Source organism: Saccoglossus kowalevskii, chromosome 2 (genome assembly GCF_978046115.1).
Source record: "Saccoglossus kowalevskii chromosome 2, keSacKowa6.1, whole genome shotgun sequence".
Classification (NCBI taxonomy): Eukaryota; Metazoa; Hemichordata; class Enteropneusta; family Harrimaniidae; genus Saccoglossus; species Saccoglossus kowalevskii.
Genome location: NC_140642.1, coordinates 870,001 through 885,913, shown reverse-complemented (window position 1 = coordinate 885,913; position 15,913 = coordinate 870,001). Strand labels below are relative to the sequence as shown.

Here is a 15,913-nt window from a genome sequence, read left to right as displayed (position 1 = left end):
AGAACACGTCAGAATAGTAAAAAAAAGGTCAGCTAATGCCAGTTGCCCGTGCCATGAGAGCCGGCCACAGAACCAAAACAATCTGTCAGCCTTCGCCGCCCACAGCATCGATATGATTTTATATTGCATAGAAATGAACACTAAATGCAGCTATCCCGGTCAGCAATCGAGGGAGCAAATCGTTTTTATGCTACGAAATAAATGAAGACTTTGAACGTACATTGTGGACTTTAGTACAACGTCATTTTTGTTCGATTACCTAACGTTTTTAGGTTCATGTGCTGTAAGTTACAGAGCACATACCTAAGCATCCGTCCCTCAGCAAATAATGAAGCAAAGGCATTTTACGCAAACTGGGAAGTTCGAATTACTAAACGAAGTACAGGACGACTAAGCTTAGATATCCAAGAACCAACACATACCAAAAATGATATCTCAAAAGTGAATATTTGTGGTGTATTTTAAGTCTAACTGGGACATAAGTGAGAATTCGTTAGAACTCTAAATATCCAAATATATTTTAGTATAAGGTAGTAAATATTTTGTTTCTTCTCAATTAAAACTACTTTTTTGTCATTGACTAGTACAAGGTGTAAAGAATCCAGTGGGAAAATGTAGAATACCGGGCATAAGAAAGACATCAGGAGTGAAAAGGAAATCCAGCTATGAAAATATGGAAAATGATAAACAACCGAAAATAACTGTTTTTCAAGTTAAACAAATGTAAGTTTAAGTTACCTTTTTATTCATTGATGTAGATGGTGGCTGTGGTTGTTTTTAATATATGGACATCAGTGTACATTTATGCTGCTATCCTACTGTTAATTAGAAGGCACTGTACTATCAATTTCTAATATCCTACCTAACTTCTACCAACACATCATTTAATGTGGGTTAGGCCAAATCAAAATTTTCCATGTCATCTTCTTTAGCTTTCATTGTCATGCATCAATGCCATTAGGATACAGAAAATGGGAAGAAAAAAAGAATTTGTGATAAAGTCAGAAATTGAAAATTTACAAAAATTTTCAAATTTATGCACTGGTCACTATGGTGAAAGTATTCTTATCTCCAAATGTGCTCAGTAGACAAAAAAAGCCATAATATTGATATAAAATTCGTTTTTATAATTGTTTCATATATTATTTTATTTAGTGAGTTTCCAGTATGATAATAGTTTTCTATTATAAACCATAGGAAGTTTTCTCCCATTCTGCATTGCACATGTGAGCAATAACATGTAGTGCAAAATTTGTAAATAGTTTGAACTGCTGGGATTGATATGTGCCCAGCAATTTACCATTACAATTACTCATAATGATGATATTTTTTTTTACAATCTCAGTGGTGTGAAAACTAAGAAAAAAGAACCCATGTCTCCAGCAAAGGACAATGTCAGCGATGTTATAAACTGATCCACTCATCAGACATTTGAACACTACATCATCCTTGTGCAAGCCAAGTTAGCAACTACAATGAAGTATTCTACACATGTCATTACTAATCTTTGCAAATCATGTTGGAATATCAGCATTTTTCAGCAATGGTCTCCTCATACCAGGTCATTAACTAAATTCTACAGTCTAACAATAATTGTGAAACAATAGAGATTTGACTTTAGTGATTTTCACCTGTAATGTTTTCATAATAAAGTAACTATTTTTATATAATTTGTTTATGTTGAACATTATGCTGTATTTAACGCCCAAGAAATGACACAGAGATTGGAGGAAAAAGTCGGGGGGGGGGGGGGGGTGGTATGACCTCACGTGCGAAAGCATCTTAGCCGCCTATGTCATGATCTAGGTCGCCAGTGACCAAGATCATGACAATGACAGCGTGGTGCTCGAGTGAGGCAGCCACCTGTGGGGACTCGTGTGCGTAGGCGTCATTGAGGCCTCATCTCCCTTGGTGTTTCGGTCATATTCGACTCGCCTCGGGCACAGTGTTACACGAACCGAGCCATGAATCCCTGGTGACAACCCACCAATGTAGGCACGTAATTGGTAAATGAGGATGACATAAGGGATAAAGCCAAGGATAGGCTGAGAATGTGGACATAGCAAGTCAAGGGTCATGACTGATGAATATATGCGTAATGAGGTAAACATAAGACCAAGGGTAAAGATATACCAGAGATAAGGAATCAGGTCAGATTGGTAACAATGACAAGAGAATTGGCTAGTGAAAAGAATGATGAATGCTCATTTCCAGGCGTTAACACCAATTAAAGACTGCGTATTTAATTGTGACATTTAATGTAGGTATTTGCTATGCATTTTTGCATGTTATGATTGTGAACGCCATAGTTATGGTCAGCATCTTGACTCTTAAAGGGCTATTAGCGGCGTTTTCAAGCTTTTTTTTCGTATTTTTCTTATATTTAGCTTTTTTTCACTATCATAGCGACGAGAGAGCTATAAACTGATAGGCAGCAAAAAAATTATCAACGTGTTACAAACGCACAAATATCAAGTTAAATTTATTTCGGGACGTCCCGATAAATGCCGTAAAATGGTGAATAATCTGAGAGCATGCGCAGTACCATCTCAGAAAAAATGGCAGATCAGACTGGGTGTAGAAAGCACGGTCGCCGAAGTGTGAGCGGATCTGCGAAAAAACGACGACAGACAAGCAAGAATCCGACGAAGTTTTCTCTTGGCCAAGAGGTGACAGATGGATTGCCATAAAATTGGAGCACTCTCTTGGTTCAGACGCAAACGTAGCCAAGTTTTTATTCGCTAGGTGAGTTGTGTTCAATGTCTTATTGCGTAGTACAATACACGGGTTATGTATCCTCCGTTTATATCCTTGTGTTGTGTATTTTTCTGGGAAAGTTTGGCATATGTATGGCCACAACGGATTTAGGAATCATGTATGACACATTGTAACAAGTTTTATTTTATATTCTCAAAGACGAAACGCAACAGGAAGTCAGTGGAAACAACAGATTTTTTTCGTTTATAATAGCGTGGGGAAAAGTTGGTTAGCATGGGGAACAACGGAGGTGTTAATCCGAAAATTCATTGTCTATTCTTGTTTGTGATTAGTCCTGGCAACGTTTGGGGGATCATGACGTAACCAAGGGTGTAACTCCGTCTTTGAGAATTATTGTTCTGTTGTGCCTTGGTAAGCAAATAGTTGTTTAGATAACATTGTTCATTTCTTTGTTACCTTAGCCATGGAGCTAAAAAAAATGTATTAGCTCAATGCCTTAACACATGTGGATGAGTGTATTATTAGTATTATTCCATCTTTAAGTTGTTTGAAATTGTTTAATGACAAATTGTTTTTATTTTATTTTCTCTACCAGTTTTTTCAATTGTATTTTTTTTTTTTTTTTTTAAACTCATTGTCATGCTTTAGATTTACTTATTGACTCTTACACAATCCCCGAAGGAAAAGAAAATGGTCACAAAATACAAGAAGAAAAATATATATAAAAATAAAACAAAAAACACAATATACTAAATAACAAATACAATCACTAAATTACTAAATAATACAAAATCTCTAAAATACTAACTAATATGAAATTACTAAATTGACAGCAGGCATAAAGATGTCAAGTAAGACCCTGCTTCCTGACTTCAAAGCTTTTACTTATAAACTGTGCTACTGGTATAATAACGTTTTCATTCTGTAACAATTCCATGAATTTTTTCTCTGCAGGTTTATTTTCAAATGCTGGGATCATATCCTTATCTTTATTGAACAGTTTGGCACGCAACTCATTGTATTTGTTGCATTCCAGCAGAAAATGCATTTCATCCTCAATTAGACCTTTGTTACACATGTCACAAACCCTGTTGTTAAATGGGATTTTTTTATGACGACCCATTTCAATTTTGATTGAAAGTAATTTTTTGAAAATTTGTATGTTTATTTTTAAATATGTGTTCTAGTGTAATCATTTTAATTCCTGACGAATTTTAAGTGTTTCAATAAACAATAAAGCTGGCCTAAATAGTCATGTTTGCACTGTGAGACACATCCTACTAATTTTAAATATAGACAGTACTGATAAAATATTGTTTAAACATGTGATGTCATCATTTGGCAGAAACAGAGCACTTCCTGTTGTTCAACTCATGGAGCTCCATGTTCAACTGAAACCAAAATTAGCATATCTATAGCAAAGGGATATATTCATAGATACTAATATAAGAAGGGAAATTTAGGTATATTTGATTATCTACCCTGAATTACAAGACAAAACAAAAATGTTATCCAAGCCAGGGTTAAGAAAGTATTGTACTTCAATGTATTCATTTTGTTGTTTATATTTGTGCATTTATGAGTTTGATGCGAGATGTTTTTAGAGAAACGTGTACAAAAGGGATACTTTGTAGAATATGTATTTCACAATTTTTCGTGGTGAAACAATCATTTCTATGTATTTTGTTTTACTACTGGGTGCTCATAATTATAATTTACCACATAATAAAAAATATGACCAATGTAAAAGGACACATACAAAATATGTGAGAGACCGACTAATGGCTAAACAGTTCTGACTTTTTAATTATGTGTTTATTCTCTTGCTGCAGGTATCATGCTAGTAAGACTGTACCCTCAACATCAGCTGCAGGTCCCAGTCCTGCCAGTGTTCAAACTATGCAGCTACAGAAAACAACAGAATTTTTTTGAAAAAAGGCTGTTAATTCTAAAAGGTATGATTCTTGCTATCATCATGTCTTTATTTACTATATTCACTTCTAGACAATGTCAGAAAATATGTGTTCTATTCATGTTTTTGTATGTACAATTGTAACGAGTTATGCTATTTTTGCATGATTTACCGGGTAATATTGTTTAATTTTTACTTGGTCAGATGGGATACCATTCTAAGGAGTCTGTTATCCCTTCATCGTCCACTCCAGGCCCTAGTAAAACTGTTCCTATACTAAGAACTCTGGAAGTGTCAGAAATATCCTTTTCTGAATCTGAAAAGTGAGTTTTTTCTCAAAAATGATATTAATATTTTTTGTGTAGTTGTTTCATATAATGTCATCTTGATGCATGTATTATATCTTATGAAATACAGACTTATATTGTTATTTCATATTTTAGGAGTGTTGTGTCTTGGATTGACCTGATGAATCAAACTGCTAAACAGAGCTGTAAAGATTCAAGGTAAACAAAAACAAAACATTTTTATTTTTTAAAAAAACTTCCCCCTGTGGCAAAGTATATCACAACAGTTGAACAATTACAAGATGGTAATTTTACATGGCATAACTTAAGTGAATAGACTGTAACACATTCAGCGTATTTTAGCTGCCGTGTATTCTGTTTATTCGAGATACCTAAATCATAACACCAGTGCATTGTCTCACACGCATGACTGTTTCTTTTTCTCCCAGCATCGCACCATGTAAAGAAACAACACAACACCAAAATCGTTTTCGGTCATGTTGTTTTCATACTAAGTATTTGAAGCCACTGTTTCTTTCGGCTCTGATCGAACTGAATCGAACTCTGGCAGATCTCTGCTCTTGTTTGGCCCCGACGATGTGAAAGCACTGGAGATAATTTCTTGTTAATCGGTGGGAGGAGCAGTAGTGCAGGTTCTATAGAATGCTGCCAGGTGAACATACATATGCCACGTCAGTGGATTGCTAGGAGGTATGCAACAACACATCAATGTTGTACTTGTTAATTATATTCTACCAGGTGATGGTAGAATGGACTCTCCGGAATACTGTGCCCAATACTGTTCATATACAGTAATGGAGAATAGTTCAAAAGAAATTTTGTCAGTGATATCAATGGACAAAAGGATTACTGAGAGAAAGTCTACCAACCTTGAAAAAAAATGTTTTGAAGAAAATATGAATCTGCTGTTAGAAAAAAATGTTAACATACATGAAGTTGTGACTGATGCACATATGCAGATTGCCTCTCTGATGAGTGAGTACAATAATTTATACCCATAATGCATTGTGAATATTCTTTTGCTTAATGTGTGTTTTGAGGTAAATTGGTGGAAGTAACATGTACCGAGTTGTGATATTGACAGGTTAGGTTGAGTATGCCAGACAATATAAGGCAAGACGAAACTTTCATTTTGAATAAGCATTGTATTCAGTTGCTGGCCAAGTGCACAAAAAAAAGAAATTTAGCAATCAGAATTTTATTCACATGCCATCTTTTGTTGTTAAGGCATTACAGTATTCACTTCATTAGCAAGGAATGTTTTATTCAAAACTGAGCAGCGTTTCTGTCAAAAATCCATATACACGTTTTTGTCTCTAATGAGTTTGCCAGAGTTGTATAAATGTTGAACATTTTGCTTTTTTTTTCAGAAAAGGCGTATCTAAATATAAAACATTCACATGACATTTGGCATGCAGCTGAAAATCTTTGAAAAAAAAAAAAAAAAAATTCAGGTGAGTGTATACCGGTATTTTGCTTCAACTGTTCAATTAAAGTGAATGGTGATAATATAATATCATATGTCAGCTTTTTGAAAATTTATTGAGAATTGTGTTCATAAAATTCCAAATATATTTCTTGGATATTAACATGCATTTTATTGACTCCAGTTTCACATGAGTTTGTTTGTGTGACCCTGTATTGCAGACTGGGAAGCACAAGGACAATGTTGCTTGTTAATAAATGTCTGGCTCCAAATTCTTCTGCTTAGATAAACTTCAAATTCCTTTGTACTTTTAAACTACAGATAAGTCTAATATCCCTGCTTGAAAATCATTCATATTTCTTCCCAGGCTGCCCAAAACAAGGAATGTAAACCTTTACTGAAGTGGAGTTCCCATATTGTTAACCATTTTTGGTATTGTTGCCAGAAAGCTACCAGTTACGATATGTTTTTTGTAAGTATAATTTTTAATTTCACATTATTCTATCTTGCTTCGTCTCTAGCTGTGCAATGTGAACCAAGTTATGGATTTGCAAGCTGCTACCAAATATTTTATTAAGTCAAAACACCGTGATTTCAACCACTCTCCCAGGTTGCTACAATATTGCAACATTGGTTTCATCGTCGATGATGGTAAAGCCAAACAAGTGCGACACATGCTTTGCGGCTCTCTGAGAAAGCAGCAACCAAACGAATTTAAAAAAGAGAACTACTGTTCCTGCTTTTTGTACACTTACTGACTGTTATGATTCAGATAAAAAAATCATGAAAAATTAATGTAAATTACGTAAACAGAAGAAGTCCACTTTTAATGTTATTTTTCGCCCCCTGGGCAAATGATCAGGCATGGGCTCTTGCCCGGGTAAATACGATACAATCATGACTTTTTTCCTTTATTGTGATTACAGGGAATGTGGGGTGGTGCACTTCACCATGTTGTGGATGAACACAGCTGGTACTACCCTATACTGAGGGAAGTGCAGAGTGTGACCATCAACAATTGCATTGATTGTATACTTATTTATTAAAATATGATGTATTTTGACCATAGAAACACCTCTGTTATTTACATAAGAGCATGCGCTACTAATAGAGCAAATACAGTATTGCATGCAACATCTCTGACAATTTAGCTGTTTTAGTTTAAATAAATTTACAGACTAAAACAGAAACAGTGTGCATCTAATTTTCACTATGTTGTATTAAGACTCGATGAAACGTATAGAGAATGCTGCATTTTCACTGGAATTTATTTTGCAGAAAATTGACTTCAGGTAAAACAGGGAAAATAAAATGCCAGTGCAAATAAAGTATTCCACGGTATGTTATGTGACCACAATAATAGACAAGATACGTTCATAATTGTATGGAACCATGTTTTTCTAAACAAGTAATAAATAAAATAATATGTTCCAAGACAATGTTACGCCCTAGCAACGCGTGCCAGTGTAGAACTAGTGTCACTGTCTGTGTGAAAAAAAAATAATCAGACGTCTAATCTGAGTCACTGTCCAAATATAAACGGAACTCCTGAAGGGACTACTTTTTTGCTCTCAGACCTCACTTGCATATGAGGTGTGGAAATACCGATTTTGATTTCAGGGATGAATCAAAATAAACTGCAGTACACATATGTAATAATAAAATGAATAAAATGTAATAAAATAAATATTAAAATAAATTTTTGTCAGCAAATGTTTTACATCATCCTCTTACAGAGCAATCTTGTTCTGACCTACAATCCGACTCTCACCACCCACCTCGCATTCACCAACCATTCCCCTATCACCACCCACCTCACTCACACCTACCATCTCACTTTCACCAACCATTCCACTTTCACCACCCACCTCACTGATACCTAGCATCTCATTTTCACCACCCACCCACCTCACTCACACCTACTATCTCATTCTCACCACCCACCTCACTTTCACAAACCATTCCACTCTCACCACCCACCTCACTCACACCAACCATTCCACTCTCACCACCCACCTCACTCACACCATCTCATTCTCACCACCCACCTCACTTTCACCAACAATTCCACTCTGAAGACAAAGGTCAAATCAGATACCGTGTCATCCATGTTGTTTCAGCGTTTACTGTACGCTTCGTTTTGATGATTTTTTCTCTTCTCACCATTCCATTACATACTATTTATATTGCTTTTGCACACATAAATTGTTATTGCAGTAAACTATTTAACATTGAAATATTAAATTCTTATCCAAATCAATAAATATTACCGTATTTACAGAAGTACTGCAGAACTGGAAACCTGTCAGCAACATATTTTGATGTATGCTGCCAAAAGATTTGCCTATTCACCACCAGTTTACAGAGCAAGAACACTTCTAGCAGAACTAGACCATAACATTCATGCAGATAGAAAACTTCAAAGGACACAAACTGGTGAACAGAGGTGATTTTTATTTTAGTTAGTGTTAGCTATGTCATTTTAGGATATTCCTTAGCTGGAGAAAAAGCAATCTACATCCATGTTGTATACATGTACTTGTTTTTACATTTCGGCAAAACAGGCAAAATTGAGAATGCAAGTCTTTAAGCAATAACATTTTTAGCCAACAAAAAATATGGCTCAAATTTTAGTGTGAACAATTCTGATCAGAAAAGAACAAGATCAATAATTGTCAATGAGAATAAAATGACATATACTGTATTAATCTCATCATGTTTTATAGAATAACATGACTTGTATAAATGTATATATATATATATATATATATATGTATGTATATATATATATATGTATGTATATATATATATATGTATGTATATATATATATATGTATGTATATATATATATAACAGCGTCCGGATAACTTTCGGAAATTCCGTCGCGTTTCGGAAAGATTTAATTTTCACAACTTTTGAATATTTATTCATACTTTTAGGCTAGTGAGGAGGTTATAATAATTTTTCATTTCACTTTAACTCTGTTTTTTTCACCCCTCAGACCCCTTTGAAAAGTCACTTCTGGCCATTGTAATGGCCACTATTTTCTTAATGGCCAGAATACCAACCAGAAATTTTTTAATGGTCAAAATATTGACCAGTATTTTCAAACTGGTAGTTATAATGACCACTATTTTTACACTGGTCAGAATAATAGTAATTTTTTATTTAATGATGGAGTGGGTGACAATCTATTTTTTTAATGGGTATTATAATGATCATTTTATTTTTCATTACATGAATAAAATGGTCATTTTTTTTTTCATGTCACAGATATACCCGGTAATGGCACATGGGGATTGACAGCTCTCCTCTTTTTCCTCACTCGCTTCAGTTTGCTTCAATTTTAAGCCAGTACAATTGTAGGTAAACGTAAAATACAAGATTTTGAAAAATTTGAAATATGGAATTATATATCTTGAAAAAATACGACGTTTTGGGTTAATTTGTTTTTAAAATCACAACAAATCATGCACTTGATACTGTTGACTTAATAATATATAGTATAATGCAATAGGTTATTGAACATAGAAGATGACTCGTTTTCAAAATTCGGTCTAGACCCTTATCACGGGTGCTAATGAAGTGTGTGCAAACATTGAGCCCAGGCTAATCACCCAAAATACCATTGTACTTGATGTCCATTTGAAAATTTAACTATTCTATTCATAACTATTCTTATTCATAACTATACTAAACTTCTTGAGATAAAAATGGACTGACAATGAGACTCTGTACTACATCCTGTTCTTATAAAGGCAATGTCCAGCATTTTAATACCTTGAACAAACAAACAAGACATTCACTACTGAACCTTCGAAAAGGGTGCAACCCCAAAAATACTCAGCAACTGACTTTCCACCAAAAAAAGTCACATAAACAGCTGGTTACTCCAAAAAGTCACAGGGAGTTACTCCAAAAAGTCACATAAACAGCGAGTTATTAATCCGAAAATGAGCCTGTCTTTATGAGTGGGGTTAAGCTCAAACATAAACAAAATTCCCATTTTAATAATGACAAAAAACTAAAGTTTAGTCTTCAAATACACCCAAACTATAATATTTTAAATTGAAATACTTAACCAGTAACTTTTCATAACATGTGTTATAAACTGTAGAAGTTTATGTTGAAAAGTTGATGGAAGGTGATTTTAAAGTGGCTAAGACACAGTCAACTAAAAAATACCCATGATGCTCTGCTTTATTTTTATATTTTGCTATTTTCTCTATTATGAATGGTTTAATGTGATATGAAAATTATCTGTGAAAATATTCCACGACTACTGCATGTGTACAAAACGGTGTTGGGTGGTTCAGTAAGTTATATGGGGGGGGGGGGTCCTAGCATAGAGCTCCATGTGTGTAGCTAGCTGACTTAGCAGTGAATGGCATGTTTGTTTGTTCACGGTATTATAATAATAATAACTAATAATAACTTTATTACACTACTAAAAAACCTTCAGAGGTTTTTTGTATGGTAAGGAACATAAATACAAATTATAATGCTGTACAATAATAGTGTTCATGCTACATGAAGTACTGGCTAAGATTTTAGCTGATGTTTTGACTAGACCCAATTGCATCCATGCATTGGGAGGGCCAGTCCTTAGCACGGGCTAAGGGGCGCTGTTTACGAACGCAAAATTTCTGCTGCTGACATGTTTCATTCTAATTTATGAAGCGAAGTGCACTGGAACACGAGCGTAGACAGACCGATTTATTTGGATGCACAGGAACAGTATATAACGGCGTTACAGAATGCAGAGTTTTATTAGTGCATGTTGTAGACAGCGAACCAAATTGGCGTTGTTGTATGCTCTACTACAGCGACCCAATCAGTGTGGAAGCGTGTACGGAGTAATTAATGACTGGTGGGATACTAGTTGACGACTTCCCCAGAAGTCGAAGATATGGTGTTTCGCATGCGCACGCATGCCGTTTTGGAGTGTAACGTAAATTGCACATGTGATATTGCTTTTGAGTGTACCAATCAACATCACAAAAATTCCCTTCTAACAACTATCAGCAAACTAGTATCGGAAGCACCACAATGGTTTAAAAAAAAAAACAATTGAAAAAACTGGTGATGATATTAATAAAAAAAAATAAGCATTATAAATCAATAAAACATGGAAAAGGAATGAAAAAAAAAAAATATTAAGGGAGAAAAATATATGGTGGTTGTTTCGATAATTTGTGGTTGGTTTATTTCGGTTAACAGTGTAGTTATAGAACTGTACCATTGCTGTTTAATTGTTTGTTCATAATTGCTGCCTCCCTTGGGAAACAAGTTTGGGTGTTGTTAGCCAGTGCACAGACCCTCAACACTGTGGCCTGTGCTATAACTGTTGGGCCCTCCTGTGAGTGAACACAATTGCGTATAGCTGATATGCAAACATTTGGGATTCACTTATATCTTAGCCTGTACTTGGTCAAAGTCCCTCTTATGACTATGACTTGGTGTAGCCTGAAACCAGACTACTGTGGATTAGTGATGTTTTGTAATGGATTACCTCCCTGATGAGTACATTTAAATAACAATGGAAACTAGCATATCACTGGCAACACATATAAGGATTTTGGCAAATTTTCACCGTTTTGTATGAAACTATTTTCACAACAACATTAATGTTTTACAATAAATTATATCAAACATGTGTATAATTTAGTAGTATTAAAACTTTTTAAGTTTTTTTGAATTAAGAATGCACCAATCTTACTAGGAATCTATTCAAATCTAACCTAATGTGTGCTATTAATAATGGCTCATCAAAGGTATTGAATTACTGAACACACATCTTTGCATAGTTTCCAAAACTAAAATATTATTTCATGCTCTGCCCCCTCTCATGTAACAGTTTGTTAAGAATACGTACATTATTTAAAATCATTTTAAAAATGTGACTGGAATGTCCAGGCCCAAACTTCTGCTGCTGCAACATCCGACCATTCCTGCATGTACATGCAATTGTTTCTCTGAGATTCTGCATGCAACCAGTTTATTTTTTGAACTGAATAACAGATTCCTAGAAGTTTATTTTGACATTTTCAAATAACACTATATATAATTTAACAATTTCAGGAATAGATTAGATTGCTTGCTATTCCATTAGAAACTCTTACTTCCAAGTGTGATTTTCAACAAGTGTTCATATGTTTAGCTAACCAAAGGGAAACAAAAGCATAGTGACAGGAAGTCAACACAGCAGAAAGTATGACAAAGGTTTACACTTCAAAAATGACTGGAAAGTAAATAATTTATAACCAAAGACCATCTATGCATAAACAACTAAAAATCTGGGAGGTACAGCTTTGCAAAGTAAAAATGTCATATGGGGGGGTGGGGAGGGGGGGGGGTTAAAACATTGCTTCAAACACAGTCCCTCTATCACTGTGCTTCAAAACATCATCTTAATTATTCAGCTCAGTGTACAAACACATAAAGTACAGAAATTGGATAATTAATGAAAACATTAGACAAAACAAAAATATGTAAGCAATATTTTGTTTTGTTTTTTAAAAATCATGATGTAGTGCACAGCCATACAGACTGTTTTAGTGGATAATAATATTTTAGGTTTGCAATGTCATACTCCTCCAGATATTCATCAAGTTTTCTTGAGAGGCGATTAGCTTAAGGAGGGGGCTGTGCAAAATGTTTTTTCTCCTCTTTGTTTTTGTGCTATTCTTTTTCTAGTGTAAAATATTTTTTCTCAAAGATGTAGGCGTGTCAAATTTGTTCATGTTTTTGATCTCTACAGGATTTTTTCAATAATATTTTCCTGTTAATTATTATTAAGAAGATGAAAGATTGTGGAGTGAGTGTGGGTGTGTACAAAAGGGTCAGCAAGAAGAACTATATAAGATAGCTGAAAATCATGAAATACCAGTTGAAAGATGTCACTTTTATTTGAGGGAAAACATAAAAAAAGGAATGTACAGTAACTCTACACACTTGGAACTTTCAAAATCTGTGTGCAAATGTAAAACTGATAAACATGCAAATGCTAAACCATTGCATCCATCAATACTGGTTAAACTTTTTTTTTCCCTTAACGTCCATAAATTCTGGTTCTTCAACTTCTTACGTTCCATTTATATAGTATTTCCTTTTTTTAAATTGTCATTATCTGCAAAAAATAATTCAGATTGCTATTAGCTTACACTTTTTAATTAAGACACTTTGTAATCAATTTTGGAAACAAAAATTTGTGGTGTCTGTGTATTTTGGCATATTTCTGTCCTCACTAATAACAATGTGGATAAAATGACATCTTGTGATATGTCAATTTTTCCCCTATGCAACTCAGATATACTTCCAAAAAGATGATACCCGGTACATTCTGATTGAAAAAATATAAATATCAAATAAAACAGAATAACATCAAATTGTTTCCTAACCGAATATATTAGGGGTTATGCCATATATACACACAGTTCATCTCTTGAGAGACTAGGACAGTACACAGTCCCTCTGTGAACAGTACATTGCTGTACTTGGGAACCTAATTTCTGAGAACAATAGGGGGATTTAACTTCCTACAAGAGACAAAAGAAAGTTATGTAACAATGCAGCTGCATGATTTTGTCTTTCAAAGTAGGAAGCTGTGTACACACAAAATTATAGAGTCCCTCCACAATGGGAATGCCACCATGCATGTACAACTTCATCGATCCCCAGGTACTTTCACAAAATAAATAATTGTATTATAATTATGATCCAATACAATACCATATTTGCTCTAAAATTACATTTGTGGATACTAAATCATGAAAATATTACATATTTCGACCATTGAAGATCCCTGTAATTTACCTAAGTGCATGTGCTGCTAATAGAGTAATTATGTTAAGTGTAATATTGTTTCTATATTTTTTTTTCAAAATCAAAAAAATGATATTAAAAATATAAAAACAGTTTAGTTTGAAAAGTGAAATAATGGTATTCAGATGGTTATGATTTAAGCATGACCTTAGAAAACAGGGTCATGCAACTTCTGTCTGAGACAATGTGCAATGTGGGTTATAACCTCCTGTATAATCTCATTAATACATATACATGTACCTAGAAGATTTATACATCTGAAACAGTTTTTACTAGTATTCCCATTAGTCAGTGTATAACAAGTGCACTATGCTATATCTGTTCTAAATATGATGAAAAATCCACTTGTTATAATGACACAAATTTCCACAGGTCATTGTTTACTTTTAGGCAGTTTTGTTTCCTTGCAGAGAAAACTTACCATTTTTGTTTCCCTTTCCTGATTTCATAGTGAAATAAAAATTGTTAATTTTTAGTTTCACTCGCATCAATAGAATGGACTTGGCTATTCAAGTTTTGATCAAATTTAATTTTTCTGATTATATTCCAACCACAAAATTGTCTCATTTTGTGTAGCTACACCCATGGAGGTAGAACTCTTTTCTACCTCCATGCTACACCCTGGCAGCCATGTTTGGCTTATGAAACAGGAGAGGATGTAACAGTGGTGTTGACATAGATTTATTATCAGTTTCTCTAAGGTGTTAATTTGGGTAGGGGGATTATAACTAAGGTTACATGAAAGGGGTAGCCACAGTAGCATGTCCCTGTTCTCTAAGGTCTATGATTTAAGTACCATTATATAGACTAAATATTTTTTTGTCCAAGTTGAGCAAGAGTACCCATGATCAATTTGGCTGACCCAGAAATGCCTAGGACATTTACTGACTGCATATTACACCTTCATTATATTTTGTTTAAGTCTCGCCCATTTGCCCCCTGTATCTTCAAAAGTAGTGTTCATGCTACACAAAGTACGGGCTAAGATTTAAGCTAATCTCATATGTTTGAGTTCATGCACAGAAGGAAACAATGGTTAGCACGGGGTAAGGAACGCCCAAACTTATTAAGAATAGGCAAAATCTTCAGAAATTTTAACTATGAGTGCTCAGTAAGAGTAAGTAGGAAGGTTAGTTCTACAGCTATAAAACAATACCAAAGCAAATTCAGAAAGTGCAAATTGCAGAATAACAGGAAGTAGCACAGTATCTCATCATCGGTACATTTTTTCTTGAGTCAATCTCTCTATATGTGTTAGCGTTGATTGTCATGCAGGAAATGGCACACCAAAATAAAAAGTTATGAATATAGTAGTAAATCTCCTAAATGAACATTAAATACAATGGTTTTTTTAGCCGAGCTAAGCGTTCATGCTTGTTTTGTTTTGCCTGTGCTAAGGCTTTGGACTGACCAGATTTACTCTGTACCTAGTATTTCTTAGCCTGTATTCATGCACATTTTTTTAGCACAGGTTAACGTATTGGACCTCTTAGCCTTTGCTGAAGAGCTCTGCGTGAATACTACTAATAAGTGTCTTCTGTTTATTTCTACCTTAGGTGCATACATTAAGATTCACTTCCCCTTTATATTGATCTCTACAACTCATTCAAATCAAATCAAAGATGAGCAAAGAATATTAGATTCAATTGAAATTTAGTTTAAATCCATGCTAAATTAAAAGTTATTTTGAGTATGAGTTTTACTTTTTTCTTTTGTGCGCAAAGA

The 15,913-nt window shown here is 34.3% G+C and overlaps 1 protein-coding gene, 1 long non-coding RNA gene and 1 pseudogene across 2 annotated transcripts in view; 2 read left to right on the top strand and 1 right to left on the bottom strand.

The window, feature by feature from the left end:
* Positions 1 to 1,670, top strand: part of LOC100368501 (exonuclease 1-like) — a 76,223-nt gene extending 74,553 nt beyond the window's left edge. The window contains exons 14-15 of the mRNA XM_085507698.1: positions 585 to 723; positions 1,346 to 1,670. Of these exons, the coding sequence (XP_085363824.1) occupies positions 585 to 723; positions 1,346 to 1,415 (209 nt within the window). The 3' untranslated portion in view covers positions 1,416 to 1,670. The remainder of the gene's footprint in view (positions 1 to 584; positions 724 to 1,345) is intronic.
* A 3,401-nt stretch (positions 1,671 to 5,071) lies between these two features.
* On the top strand, positions 5,072 to 7,391 carry LOC146748044 (uncharacterized; annotated as a pseudogene).
* A 5,862-nt stretch (positions 7,392 to 13,253) lies between these two features.
* The window catches only part of LOC146748043 (uncharacterized), a 3,746-nt gene continuing 1,086 nt past the window's right edge, over positions 13,254 to 15,913 (bottom strand). The window contains exon 2 of the long non-coding RNA XR_014931534.1: positions 13,254 to 13,493. This is a non-coding gene — a long non-coding RNA (uncharacterized LOC146748043). The remainder of the gene's footprint in view (positions 13,494 to 15,913) is intronic.